This window comes from Eubalaena glacialis, chromosome 19 (genome assembly GCF_028564815.1).
Source record: "Eubalaena glacialis isolate mEubGla1 chromosome 19, mEubGla1.1.hap2.+ XY, whole genome shotgun sequence".
NCBI classification, from domain to species: Eukaryota; Metazoa; Chordata; class Mammalia; order Artiodactyla; family Balaenidae; genus Eubalaena; species Eubalaena glacialis.
The window spans coordinates 5811284-5826610 of record NC_083734.1 but is presented as its reverse complement, the minus strand read 5'-3'; the positions used below and the strand labels follow the sequence as shown (position 1 = coordinate 5826610).

General features: G+C 41.6%; 1 protein-coding gene across 1 annotated transcript in view; it reads left to right on the top strand.

The window, feature by feature from the left end:
• ARHGAP44 (Rho GTPase activating protein 44) overlaps window positions 1–15327 on the top strand; it is a 144527-nt gene that overhangs the window by 61581 nt on the left and 67619 nt on the right. Inside the window, exons 2-3 of the mRNA XM_061174635.1 lie at window positions 10106–10145; window positions 10518–10622. Coding sequence (XP_061030618.1) covers window positions 10106–10145; window positions 10518–10622 — 145 coding nt within the window. The remainder of the gene's footprint in view (window positions 1–10105; window positions 10146–10517; window positions 10623–15327) is intronic.

Sequence of the window (15327 nt, the reverse complement as noted above, 5' to 3'; positions counted from 1 at the left end):
AAAAAGTAACATGGGAGAGAATCTAAAATATTTGCAATACCTTTAAAACTCCTCTTAGAAGTGTACTCATTTGGTTGACCTTCACGATATTAAAATATGGTGTTTATGACTTGCTGTGTTCATAAATTTATCACATGTGACATAAAATATTCCAGTTTACATTATTTTGTAATACAATTATTTTGTTTTTTAAAGACTTTGTTTTTAGAGCAGTTTTAGGTTTACAACAAAATTGAGAGAAAGGTACAGAGATTTCCCATAAACTCCTTGCCCTACACATGGATATTCTCCCTCATTATCAACATCACTCACCAGAATGTTACTTTTGTTACCAAGAATGAACCTACACTGACACATCATAATCACACCCAAAGTTCATAGTTTACCTCGGGTTCACTCTTGGTGCTGTCCATTCTGTGGATTTGGACAAATGTATATATAAACATATCGATCATTATAGTATCACACAACATATTTTCACTGCCTTAAATATTTTTTAAATTTATTTTTGTTTTTTAAATGTAGTAAAAATACAACATAAATTTACCATCTTAACCATTTTTATGTATGCAATTCAGTGGCATTAATCACATTCACACTTTTGTGCTACCATCACCACCATCCATCCATAGAATTCCTCACCTTGCAAAGCTGAAGCTGTACCCATGAAACAGTAACTCCCCGCCAGCCCCTGGTAACCACCTTTGCACTACATTTTACAATACTTATACTGTCTCTTGTATCAATAGAAGAATTAGAATATTCAACACAAGGGAAGAACAGAGGGCTGACAACACTTTGACATGTACCTTAGCATATTTTTTTTGCTTCTGAGTATCCATATATGTATGTTTTTTACTGTGCGTACTGGTTTATAGCTTGTTCCTTCTCGCTTAATTTATCAATACCTTTACATGTCAAATATATGTCATCATTTTTAATACTTATATGAAAGTCCATCCATTTAAACAATCCCCTTTGGATTTGAGGGAAAATCTTTGGATTTTTCCCCAATATATCCATACACTGAAGGGCTGGAAACAAAAGATTAAGTATAAACGTAGACCTCCATAGGGCAATGCTCTGATGACCTTTCTTACAGTTAAATCTTCATCTACATCCTCAATTATTTCTTCAGGATGAGTTCCTCCATTTAAGTTACTTTGAGAAAGGTTTTCTATATTTTCAGGCTTTTAAAATATATTGCCAAATTGCCTTCAAGAAAGATCGTACCATTTCATGCTTCCAACAGCTGTGGTGGGCACACCTATTATCCATGCCTTCAGCAACCTTGTCCCTTAAAAATCAAAATAATAGGTGGCTGTGGTTTTAAAAAAAATCAAGTTGTAGAGAAGCACTTATAATGAAAAGGTATCAGCCGTCTTACCCTGATTCCACTCCCAGCCCTGCTCTCTGGAGACAATTACATTTAATGACTTCTGTATTCAATTCCTTTGTAATTTAGCTCCCCATCTTTAAATAATATGCTTGTCCTGTGGGTTCTCTCTCATATACCCACAAACACACAATTCACTTCCTGTTGGGGAGATGGGGTGTTGATTCTATTATACCACTTGCCTTCCCCTCCATACCTATTTTTTCAATTGTTGTAACAAAGAGCATTTTACTTCTTATGTTTAAACCTCTCCGCAGTTGCCACAGATGGTACAGTTTCTCTTGGCTGGCTTTAGTGAGCATTATTCACCTCTCTCTCTCAACTGTTTGCTTCTCCCTCCTTCTTTCCTTTCTTCCCCATTTTTCCTTCCTCTTTTTTCTCTCTCTTTTTCACATCTTGAAGATTGATAAAATTTACATTCATTCTCTCCTGTAATCATCATAATTATGTCTTCTGTGTTTTGTTCATGGGTTGATTCTAAAAGTTCAACAGTCAACTAAGTACTTCTTTTATAGCTACTTAAATGTTGTTCATTGCAGAGCCAAGTAATATGTCAATAATATTTCATGCTCTGTGGTTCCAGCATAAAGATATCTGCCCAGATAAAGGAGACTTTGCCTAGTGCCAAGGTTAAATAAATACTCTTTTCTTACATTCTACAGATGATTCAATCATGCATCACTTTACTTTGATTCATATTTGTTTGTTTTTTGATTCATATTTGAATCCTATCTTTCTTGGGCACTTTTCCTGGAATTTCTTTGGGATTATATTGGTTTTTTCTATTGGGAGAATCATATGCCTTCATACCTTCCAACTTACTCATTTCATCTATCATTTTGTTTGCTCTCTTCATCTTAGAGGCCACTGAGTTTCGATTTGTATTTATTGTTCTCCGAGCCTCCTGTGGGTCTGACATTCTGAGATTTCCTCTTGGCTGGTCTCAGGTTTATTTCTGTCATTTCTTACTGGATTAAAGTTTTATCCTTATTTTTGCTGGAGTGCATCCTCAAGGGGTTTTCTCAGAAAGAGAGGTAACATCCTTTTCTATTTCTAAAAATGATTTTATTTTGCCTCTATACTTGACTGATAAGTTATCATAATTTTTTTTTTGATTGAAATGAATTTTCACTCAGAACTTTGGAATTGCTCCGTTATAGTCTAGCATCAATTATTGCTGATAAATTCTGCTGCTGGTCTGATTGTTGCAGCTTGACAGCTTCCTCCTCTTGGAAGGGGCCAGAATGAAGAGCGGGAGATGCCTGGGCATAGAACAGTGGGGACAGTTTGGAGGACCTTGAAGAGAGAAATTTGTTGACTCAGGATTTTCTAAAGCAGAGATTTTTAGATTTTATTCCATACACCAGTGTTTCTTTTTTTTTTTAAATTTGTTTATTTATTTATTTATGGCTGTGTTGGGTCTTCGTTTCTGTGCGAGGGCTTTCTCTAGTTGCGGCAAGTGGGGGCCACTCTTCATCGCGGTGCGCGGGCCTCTCACTATCACGGCCTCTCTTGCTGCGGAGCACAGGCTCCAGACGCGCAGGCTCAGTAGTTGTGGCTCACGGGCCCAGTTGCTCCGCGGCATGTGGGATCTTCCCAGACCAGGGCTCGAACCCGTGTCCCCTGCATTGGCAGGCAGATTCTCAACCACTGCGCCACCAGGGAAGCCCACCAGTGTTTCTTAACGTGCATTGGAGTCACCTGGAGGGCATCAAAAAACAGATTTTAGAGCTCACTCCCAGAATTTCTGACTCAGTAGGTCTGGTTAGGGCTGGAGAATTTACATTTCTAACAAGTTTGAAAGTGATGCTGATGTAGTAGCTCCAGGACTATATTTTGGTGTATTGCACTAAGGTGATGACTTAATTCAGAGTAACCTCATTTTCTTGTTTAAAAAAATGAGGATAATAACACCTTCCAGGGTTTTTTTTTTTTTTAAGGAATGAGTGACTGTATTCACTATGTTTTCTGTATTCCAGATGCTCGGGTATCTGAAGCCTCACTGACTTGGGAGAGACTGCCCCTCCGAGGCCTGGCTAATTCCTAGAGAGAGCAAACAGTTTGCCTGAAAGCATATCTTTGATATGCAAACAACCAATTCTGAATCCATACCTCCACCTACCTCTTTTCAGGCTCCTGTAGTCTGGACAGTATCCTCCTGCCCCTAAATCACTCCAGGGCCAAGTACTGGACTATTAGGGCCCTCCCCCCATAGCCCAGAGCCCACCAAAATTACTCAAATTATCCCACTTTAAACCTGCTCAGCTTGCTTGCTTTGTCAACCCATCCTTCTTGTAGAAACCACAGTAAAGACTGTTGCCCACACTGTCCCCTAGCTCCCTCTGCCTCCTGACCTGCCCTGGTGTATCCCTGTGTGTCCCTGCATGGTGTGCCATGCCTCCTGATTCTAGGAACCTGTAAGTGTAAGTTTCTTCATGACAGTTCCACGTCTGCATGTCTTATCTACCTGATTGAGACAAATCTCAGGTACATTTTTAAACAGTGGTACAAAGCTTGTAAAGCACTTAGCAGAGCACCTCTTTGGCATTAGGTAAAAGGGACATTTTAGGAAGAATATCTAAAGGCAGTGTGAATGATGAATGGGAAGATGCTGGAGACGGGGACATCGGTTAGAAGGATCTCGTGGCTGCTCCATGGGACCCAGCCTGAGACTCTGCAAATAGAAAGAGAGCAACAGGTGCTGAAAATATTAGTGATAGACAAATTGAGAGCATTTGACAACTTCTTGGGTTGTTATTATTGTCTTGGTTGGTGACTTACTGTCTGAAATGTTTTGTAATGAGACTATCTCTGCGTTAAAGGCAGCCTCACTGTTTCCTTCCGTGACTTCTGTAATGACAGCTGAGAGTCCTCATTGCTTGGCTCTCAATCCAACCAAGTGTCTTTCTGTGATGAGGCCAGAACTCCAAGGTAGCATGTCAGGGAAGATCTCCAAGATGTCCTGTAGTGAATATTACCTTCATCTTCATGTTTCCTAAACTATATTCAGCACTCAGGGTGTAGTCGTTAACTGGTGTTATGTGAAATATATTTTTATAGATTTGGGGAATGACGAGTTAGCCAAAATTAAGCCATTTAAATTTCCTGCAGGACTTCTCAGAGCGTTTAATATTTTAATGAAACTCTGTTAATGGAGAATATAGCCTTCAGTGTTTCCTAACTTATTTGTCCACAGAACCTTTTTCTTCAGGGTGTCTAATGAGTCTATTTTTTCATGGAACACATTCTGGGAAATGCTGCCGTGACCTGACAAGCTAATGTATGACACTGGTGACAATCAAGATTTTTGTGGGTGGCAGTGATTGTTCTTCTAAAGCCCATCAGGAGAACAGTGCACAATTTTTAGATCCATTTGCCAAGGCTCTGTTTTGCTTTAGTCTATTGGTGTAAAAAATAAAATGAAAAGACATAACTTGTACCCAGATGTCACCTACACGGTGCCTATCATCCTGTAGAATGACTCATCCTCTGAAAATAGTAGTGTTCATTGTTTTGATAGGGAACAATGCTCTTTCATTTACAAAGATGAGGCCCAAAATACCAGGCTTCCTAAAATTAGCGTCACCTGTTAGCCCGCCTCCTTCCTCGGGTCAGTCTTTTTTATTTTATTTTATTTTTTAAAATTTTATTTATTTTTTATTTTTAGTTTTGGCTGCGTTGGGTCTTCGTTGCTGTGTGCGGGCTTTCTCTAGTTGCGGCGAGCGGGGCTACTCTTCGTTGCAGTGCGCAGGCTTCTCATTGCGGTGGCTTCTCTTGTTGTGGAGCACAGGCTCTAGGTGCACAGGCTTCAGTAGTTGTGGCACGCGAGCTCAGTAGTTGTGGCTCGCAAGCTCTAGAGTACAGGCTCAGTAGTTGTGGTGCACGGGCTTAGTTGCTCCGCGGCATGTGGGATCTTCAGGACCAGACCTGGAACCCGTGTCCCCTGCATTGGCAGACGGATTCTTAACCACTGCACCACCAGGGAAGCCCCGAAGCTTTTAATTTAGATGAAGTCTAATGTATTCCTTTTTTTGTTTGTTTTGCGGATCATCCTTTTGATGTTATTTCTAAGAACTCATCACCTCACTGAAGGTCAAAGATATTTTCTCATGTTTTCTTCAAAAGTTTTATAGTCTCATGTTTTGTATTTAGGTCCGTGAACCATTATGAGTGAATTTTTGTACATGATGTGAAGCATGGATCAAAGTTTATATTTTGCATATGAATATCCAATTGTACCAGCACAGTTTGTTAGAAAGACTCTTCTTCCTCCTTTGCATCTTTGTCAGAAATCAGTTGCTTACATCTGTCTAGGTGCATTTTCCTTATTTTGTCCCACTGATCTGTTTTTCTGCCCTTTCACTACCATATTCTTTTGATTACTTAGTTTTATAGTAAGTCTTAAAACTGGGTAGTGAGTACTACAAATTTATTCTTTCTAAAAATTGTTTTAGGTCTTCTACTTCCTTTGCAGTTTCATATCAATTTTAGAATCAGTTTGTATCTACAACAAATCCTGTTGAAATTTTGATTGGGATTGCATTTAATCATGACTAATTTTCTGAGTATTGACATCTTTATTAGGTTGAGTCTTCCAATCCACAGACACAGTATTTCCCCCTTTATTTAGATCTTTGATTTCTTTTATTATTTTGTAGTTTTCAACAGACACATTCTTTGCATATATTTATAAATTGATACCTAAGTATTTTATTTTTTAAAGCAGTTGTTAATAGTATTTTATTTTTAGTCTCAGTATTAATGTATTCGTTACTAGTGTATAGAAATAAAATTTATTTTTGTATGTTTACCTTATGTCCTGCAACCTTGCTGAACTCATTTATTAGCTCTAGGAATTTTTTTTTTTGTAGATTCCTTGGCATTTTCTACATAGACAAGCATGTCATCTGGAAATAGGGATATTTTTATTTGTTTCTTTCATATCTATATGTTTTTTATTTCCTTTTCTTGCCTTATTGTACTGATTCAAACTTCCAGCACTATGTTGAATGAATGTTGAGTACAGACACACTTGCCTTGATCCCAGTCTTAGGGGGGAAAGCATCTAGTCTTTCACCATTAAGCATAATGTTAATTACAGGGTTTTTTTTTTTTTTTTTTGCAGATGTTATTTATCAATTTGAGGAAGTTCTATCTCTTCTGTGTGTTCTGAGAGTTTTTACCAAGAATGGGTGTTGAATTTTGTCAAATGCTGTTTCTACATCGATTAATGTGATCATGTAGTTTTTTTTCTTTGATCTGTTAATGTGGTAAATTACATTGATTGATTAAAAAACCCCTGGAATAATATCCCTGGACTAAACCTAAGTTGGTCATGGTGAAAAATTCTTTTTATAGGTTGTTGAATTATATTTGGTAATATTTTGTTAAGGATTTTTGCATCTATATCATGAGGAATATTGGTCCATAGTTAGCTTTCTTTGTTACTGTTCTTTGTCTGGTTTTGGTATCAAAGGAATGCTAGCTTCATAAAATGAATTGGGAAGTGTTTCCTCCTCTTCTGTATTCTGGAAGAGATTATGTAGAATTGGGGCTAATTCTTCTTTAAACATTTGGTAAAATTCTCTTGTGAAGCCTTCTGGGTCTGAATATTTTTTTTGAGACTTTTAATAGTACAGGTTCAATTTCTTAACAGTTACAGGGGTATTCCAGTTATTTGTTTCATATTGAGTGTATTGTAATTTATGGTTTTTAAGTACAGTAGTCCATTTCATGTAAATTGTCAAATGTACATATGTGTATTAGTTGTTCAAAGACGTTCTTTTGAAATCTACAGGATTTTGTAGTGATACTTCCTCTTTCCTATTCTTGGTAATTTGTCTTCTCTTTTTCCTTCTTTTCAATTGTGCTAGAGGTTTTTTCAATTGTATTTATCTTCTCAAAGAAGCAGCTCTTTGTCTCATTACTTTTCTCCATTTTTATTTTTGTTTTAAATTTATTATGCCCTTTGTGCTTGCTTTCCTTCTGCTTGCTTTGGGCTTATTCTTGGTCTTCTTTTTATAGATTGCCACAATAGGAGCTAAGATTCTCATTTGAAAATGTTTCTCTTTTCTAATATGTGATTTTAGTGCTATAAAATTTCCTCCCAGCACTGCTTTGGCTGTGTCCACCATTTTGATATATTGCATTTTCATTTTTGTTCAGTTCATTTTTTTTTTTCCCTTGAGACTTCCTCTGTTCCATGGATTATTTAGAAGCATTTGGTACTTTCCTGGTTGTCCAATGGTAAAGAATCCGCCTTACAATGCAGGGGATGTGGGTTCGGTCCATGGTCAGGGAACTGAGATCCCACATGCCGTGCGGCAATGAAGCCCATGCGCACCACAACTACTGAGCTTGTGCGCCTCAACTAGAGGAGAGAAAACCTTTGTGCCACAACTAGAGAGAAGCCCGAGAGCTGCAACGAAAGATCCTGCATGCCTCAACGAAGATCCTGCATGCCGCAACTAAGACCCGGCGCAGCCAAAAATAAATTAAATAAATAAATAAATAATAAATAGAAGCTTGCTGTTTGGTGTCTGGGTGTTTGGATATTTTCTTCTTATCTTTCTGTTAGTGATAAGAGAATACACTGTATATGATTTCAGTTCTTTCAAATTAGTTATTTTAGGGAATTCCCTGGCGGTCCAGTGGTTAGGACTCTGTGTTTCCACTGCAGGGGGCATGGGTTTGATCCCTGGTTGGGGAACTGAGATCCTGCAAGCTGCACAGTGCGGCAAAAAACCACCACCACCACCACCAACATCATCAAATTAGTTATTTTATGGACCCAGATGTTGCCCGTCTTGGTATATGTACTGGAAAAGAATGTGTATACTGCTGATGTTGGTTGGAGTGTTCTATAAATGTCAGTTAAATTCTTTTGGTTAGTTGAATTGTTGTGTTCTCACTTATTCTTGCTGATTTGTTTTTTATCTAGCTGGTCTGTCAGTTGTTGAGAGAGGGGATATTGAAGTCTTTATGTGGATTTGTCTATTTTTCCTTTCAGTTCTGTCAGTTTTTGCTTCACATATTTTTGCAGCTTTGTTTAGTGCATACACATTTAAGATTGCTACATCTTCTTGGTGGATTGATCCTTTTATCATTATATTCTCCTCTATGTTTCTAGTCATTTTCTTTATTCTGAATTTACTTTATCTAACACTAATATAGCCACTTTTGCTTTCTTTTGATAAATGTTTGTGTGATATCTTTTCCTACCCTTTTACCTTCAGCCTGCCTATGTCATATTTGAAGTGAGATTCTCATAGATTGAATGTTTTCAATTCACTCTGTCAATCTATCTTTTAATTGGCATATTTAGGACATTTACATTTAATATAGTTATGACTATGTTAAGGCTTAAGTCTGCCATTTAATTTTTTGTTTTAAGTTCTTTCTGTTTTTTATTGCTTTGTGTTCTTTTTTAAAATTAATTAATTAAATTTATTTATTTATTTTTGGCTGCATTGGGTCTTTGTTGCTGCGCACGGGCTTTCTCTAGTTGTGGTGAGCGGGGGCTACTCTTCGTTGTGGTGCACAGGCTTCTCATTGCGGTGGCTTCTCTTGTTGCGGAGCACGGGCTCTAGGCACGCGGGCTTCAGTAGTTGTAGCACACGGGCTTCAGTAGTTGTGGCTGGCAGGCTCTAGAGCGCAGGCTCAGTAGTTGTGGCACATGGGCTTAGTTGCTCCACGGCATGTGGGATCTTCCCAGACCAGGGATTGAACCCGTGTCCCCTGCATTGGCAGGCGGATTCTTAGCCACTGCGCCACCCAGGGAAGTCCCTTGTGTTCTTTTTCTTTCCTTTCTGTGGGTTAGTTTATATTTTGATTTATCTGTTGTGTTTTTGAGTGTATCTCTTTGCGCTTTGCTCCAAGAAGATTTGCATTCTCCTCTGATGTGAGACAGGGGTTGCTAACAGGTTGGGACACTCCAGCCGGCGTCCAAGTTTTTTCCCTGAATGTGTTAACTCCCGGTTCCAGCCCCCCACTTTCTGGGTGGGGTAGGGGGGCTCACACTGGTGACCAGATCTCAGTGGTGGCATTTGCATTTGTCACCAGGACTCAGTGCTGTCTCTGTGTTTGCTGTTGATCAATCTCTGCTCAGATATTCAAGCTACTTTTGCTTGTTTGTTTAGGGGAGACCAAGGGGGATGGGTGGAGGAAACTACTTAATTCTATTACTTGGAAAAAAAAAATCTGGAGACAGAAAAAGTGTGTTTGTTGTGCTTCATCCAGTTTCCATGCTGTAGCAGGAGACTTCTCAGACCATCTTGTTTACCATGTTCTTGCTGGAATGCTGGTTCCTTGAGGTTCCTAGTAAATTCCAGTACTGTCTATATTTTCTCTTGATAGAAATAGCTGCTGTTGATGCAAACTTGTGTATATAGGATGGATAAAGAACAAGGTCCTACTGTATAGCACAGGGAACTATGTTCAATATCCTGGGATAAACATAATGGAAAAGAAGATGAAAAAGAATATATTGAATATATGTGTATAACTGAGTCACTTTGCTGTACAGCAGGAATTAACACAACATTGTAAATCAACTATACTTCCATAAAATTTTTTAAAAATAGCTGCTATTAATGTCTCTGTTTTTCTAATCTCTCTATAAGTGGGGAGAGAGTGGAGAGTAATTATGAGCCTATATTCCTAGTTTTTTTTTTTTTTTTTAACTGATATTTCTCTCCATTTTCTCTTTAGGGCAGAGAAGACTGAAGTTCTGAGCGAAGACCTTCTTCAGGTAAGGTTGTCGCTGGCCTGTAGCTCATAGATGCCAAAGACATGTTCTCTTTTACAACCGAGCCCTTCCCGATGCTGTTCAAGCTGCTCCACTGCTCCTCATCCGGTCTGTTTAGAGACACAGCTTTTATCCTTTATGATAGCACCTTGCACTGTGAACACCAGTCTGGGTGAGGTTTTTCAGGAGACATTTGAAGGCATTTGATTGCACGGTTAGCAGAGAGTCCCGAGTCTGTCATCCCCTCCTTTTCTCCTGCATTGGATGTTGTCTCTGCAGAAACATGGGTCAGTCTTGTTCCTTGATTGTCCAGATCCGTGACCCCACTTCTGACCTCCCCTCACCCAGGACCCCCACCCACTGCTCTGTCCGCAGGTGGAGAAGCGGCTGGAGCTGGTGAAGCAGGTCTCGCACAGCACACACAAGAAGCTCACGGCATGTCTGCAGGGCCAGCAAGGGGCGGAGGCCGACAAGCGCTCGGTAAGTGCCCTCCCAGCCCTGGGGGATGTGAAACTTGCCTGCTGACGGACCAGGCGGTATCTGAGAATTGTCTTGTGGTGTGGCAGTGCCTCCCACCTCTCCGTGCCCTTTATCCCTGCCTGAAGCATCCCCTGCCCTCACCAAGCAAGATTTGGTCCCCGTCCTTGTCCTCCCCAGACAGGGGCAATGCCTGAGGAGAGCAGGGGTGTGCTGAGATCCCACCATTAGGGAGGCCGTCGCCTTTCTCTTACCCCTGCTGTTTGTTCACAACTTCCATTTGCCTCCATAGTATCTTAAGATCACATGGAAGAAAATTACACTGTGGTTTTGGAGGTTACAAGTGGCCTATAAAGGCTCTTATGAAAATTATTTTTCCTGTAATGAAGCAGTAAAGAGAACCTGCTACATGAAAGTGCTCCAGGGTCTTTGTCTAGAAGGGCATTAGTACTAAAGGCATTGCATCGTGTGACTCCATCGAATGAGCAGTCCTTGGGATAAACAGTCGTGAAGATTCACTTCCCTTTGACCCCTCCACCCCCCTCAAGTCCACCAGAGATGAAAAGCTATTCTTAGCTGTTCACTTGGCTTTGTTACAGGGGAGATGCAATCTAGGTGGTTTCTTTCCTCCTTGAGTTTATGATTGACGTGTTTGGTGTCTGTTTGATTTTCTCTGACCTGGAGTTCTTATTGACTTCTCTTCCCGGTGGTCGCCCCGAGCCCCCCAGGTTCTATTGGCCTCACTTGTATTGGTTATCATGGCATGTGCCCTGATATTTCCACCATCTCACGCTGCAGGACCAGAACGGCTCTGCTTGCTCTATCAATCATTCCATTTTCTCTTCCCAGCCCTGGTTTCTTCTTTCTTAATATTCCCAGCAGGAATCACTCATGTGTGGTAGAAATAAAATGTTTACAGCTTTGGAAAGTATCTGTGGAAATAATTCTGTGTATATCAGGACTTTCAGCAAGGGTAGCCTGACAGTCTAAAGGCAGAGTTTGCAATACTGCTTTCGACATGAAACCCTTTCATCAAACAAACACGTATATGGGACTCCAGAAGCTGGTCCGGGTGTGGGGCCTGTAGCCAGGCCTGCCTGTGACCCACTTCTGTCCTTTTGTTCCAGAAAGCACTGTTTTTAAAACAAGCAGTCAAGGGACTTCCCTGGCGGTCCAGTGGTTAAGACTCCATTCTTCCGCTGCAGGGGGCACAGCTTCGATCCCTGGTTGGGGAGCTAAGATCCCACATGTCTCTCGGCCAAAGATAAAATAAAATAAAATAACTGGTCAACAGGAATGTATATTTTGGTATCAAGAGTAGCATCTGGGGGCTTCCCTGGTGGTGCTGTGGTTGAGAATCTGCCTGCCAATGCAGGGGACACGGGTTTGAGCCCTGGTCTGGGAAGATCCCACATGCCGCGGAGCAACTGGGCCCGTGAGCCACAACTACTGAGCCTGCGCGTCTGGAGTCTGTGCTCCGCAACAAGAGAGGCCGCGATAATGAGAGGCCCGCGCATCGCGATGAAGAGTGGCTCCCGCTTGCCAGAACTAGAGAAAGCCCTCGCACAGAGGCGAAGACCCAACACAGCCATAAATAATAAATAAATAAATAAAAATTAAAAAAAAAAAGTAGCATCTGACTGTTGTCACCAGAGTCTTGAAACTGACCTTTGGTGTTGGTAGGTTGATTACTACTAGCGTTATTTCTCGAGGATAAGGTCAAGTTACCTAGATTTATAAACTTGTAATTGGCTTGAGGGTCTTGCAAATTATATAGGAGGCTTTTGGCTCTCCAAGTTTTCTAAAATATCATGAATCAGTAGCAAATTTGGGATATGGCAAGGCCGACAGGTCAGAGGATGATTGGCACTGAAAAGGCAGTTGGTTACTCACACTTCCCCAGAGGAGGGGGCATGTGGGCCACGCGGGAAGCACCAGGATGCCAGGAGGCACAGGCCACACTGGTGCAGTGATTACCATATGCACTGGACCGCTATGCAGTGGACCTGGAAGAAGTCTGCGGTGGAAATAAGCTCAGGCATGTACAGATCAGTGATTTCACTGCACAGATGACAGGTGCTTGATTTTGTCCATGATTTCTTTTTTTTAAAGATTTTTTTGATGTGGACCATTTTTAAAGTCTTTATTGAATATGTTACACTATTGCTTCTGTTTTACGTTTTGGTGTTTTTGGCCGCGAGGCACGTGGGATCCTAGCTTCCCGACCAGGGATCAAACCCCCTGCATTGGAAGGCGAAGTCTTAACCACTGGACTGCCAGGGAAGTCCCTGCCCATGATTTCTTGAGCTGAGCAGTATTTCCTTATTCTCATCTGACTGAATAAATGATCAAACTGAAAAGAAATTCAAAGTGACCTTTAAGGACAAGCTAAAGGTGGTAGCACTGACACTGATAAAAGTGCTTTTAGGTTAGGGTGCGCGATGTGTGGGTTTTCCAGAGACGGGAAGGCGTTTGGCATTTTTGAGCACACGAAGGTGACCTGAGTGACTAGAGGTTAGGGAATGACAAGGAGAGGGTGTGAGATGGGATGGCAGGGGACCCGGTCTCACCATGGTCAGCATCTGGACTTTTTCCCCGAGATCTGTGGGAGGCCAGTGTGTTAATCAGAAGTAATATGATGAGATTTGTTGGTGATTGTGTGATGAAGGGATAAATGGGGTGGGGCTATGGTGGAAGTCAGGGTCCAGTTAGACAGGTAGGGGCGCAGTCAAGGTGGGACGCGATGGGGTCAGTGAAGATGGAGAGAGGTCGGAGATGTGATGGATGTTGGACGTAGGGTACCAGGACTTGGCAGTTGAATGGATGTGGGGTATGAGGAAGGGAGAGGGATTTCCAGGTCCCTGGCTTGAGGACTTGTTGAATCCATGGGAGTTGATGAGATCACCCAGGGAGAAAATACAGGTGAGAAGACAAGGGGCCTTGAATCAAGAACCCCCAGGAACTACAGCATTTGAAGCTCTAACAGGAGGAGAACCTAGCAGAGAAGGGATGGTACTGTTAATCCACCCACTTGCTCGGATCTACATCCCAGGCATCATCCTTTATCCTTACTTTTCATTCTTTCCCCACGTGCATTTCAGTAAGTCCTGCTGGCTCTTCCTCCAAAGAATCTCCATTTGCTTTAGTGTTCATCAGCCCGGTCCACACAACAATCATCTGTTGCCTGAACACAGCAGTGTTCCCATCGGGGTCTCTGCTCTCCACTCCAACCCCCCCAGCCCCTTCATCATCTGGTCTCTACAACTGCCTGAGTGAGTGTTTAAAATGGAATCAGATGCTTCAGTCCCACCAACGGATTCCTACTGTAGCACAAAATCCCAGCTTCTTAGCTTGGCTCTTGGTCCCTAATGGTACATCTTCCACCGGCATCTCTGAGCTCAGCTCTTGCCCCCCCCACCCCCAACACCATCCTCCTCTGCCCCCATCATCATCCTCCAACTGCAGTGACCTGCGATTGAACTCGCCTTGTTCATATCCATGCGGAGCCTTCGTGTGGGATCTACCCTCCACGTGGAATATTCTTACCCAGCATTTCAGGCCAGCAACTTCCTTTTATTTTATTTTAATTTTATTTAAGTATAGTTGATTTACGATGTATTGATTTCTGCTGTACAGCAGAGTGATTCAGTTATACACGTATATACATTCTTCTTCATATTCTTTTCCATTATGGTTTATCACAGGATATTGAATATAGTTCCCTGTGCTCTACATTAGGACCTTGTTGTTTATCCATCCTGTATATAATAGTTTGCATCTGCTAACCCCAACCTCCCAATCCATCCCTCCCAATCCATCCCTCCCAATCCATCCCTCCCACTTGGCAACCACAAGTCTGTTCCCTGTGTGAGTCTGTTTCTGTTTCGTAGATAAGTTCATTTGTGTCATATTTTAGATTCCACATATAAGTGATGTCATATGGTATTTGTTTTTCTCTGTCTGACTTACTTCACTTAGTATGACAATCTCTAGGTCCATGCATGTTGCTGCAAATGGCATGATTTCCTTCTTTTTTATGGCTGCGTAGTATTCCATTGTGTATATATATACACACCAGACCTTCTTTATCCATGCATCTGTGGATGGACATTTAGGTTGTTTCCATGTCTTCGCTGTTGTGAATAGTCACACCAGCAACTTCTCACCGTTTGATTCTCAGTTCAGATGTCACCGTCTCGGTGCAGCTTCTCTTACCGCCTGATATGTGTGCTCCCTCCCTCCCCCAGTCACATCCCCCTGTTTCATGTTCTTCATAGCATGTGTTATCCTCTAAAATCATCCTGCTCATTCATTTGCTGCTGTGTCTGTTCCCATCACCAGTATGTGAGCTACACGGGAGCAGGGATCTTGTCTTCCCATCACGGCTGCATTCTCCATGCCTAGAACGGGGCCTGCCACATGTAGGCAGCGCTAAAAATAGACGTGTCATGACTGGATGGCCCATGCCTATTTTAGGCACAGAACCTGCCCAGTGCCTCGCGCCAGTTTGACTCGTTCCTATTCTTTTCGGAAGCAATTTAGCGTGATGGCTCTGAGTTTAAGTGCTGGGATCTGACTCTCCAAGGTGGAAGCCCAGCTCTTCTGCTTCCTAATTTTGCCTGACAGTGGGCAAGTCAATTACCTCTATATGCCTTGGTTTCTTCCCTTGGAAAATAGTCATAACAATGAATTCCTACCCAGTAGGGTT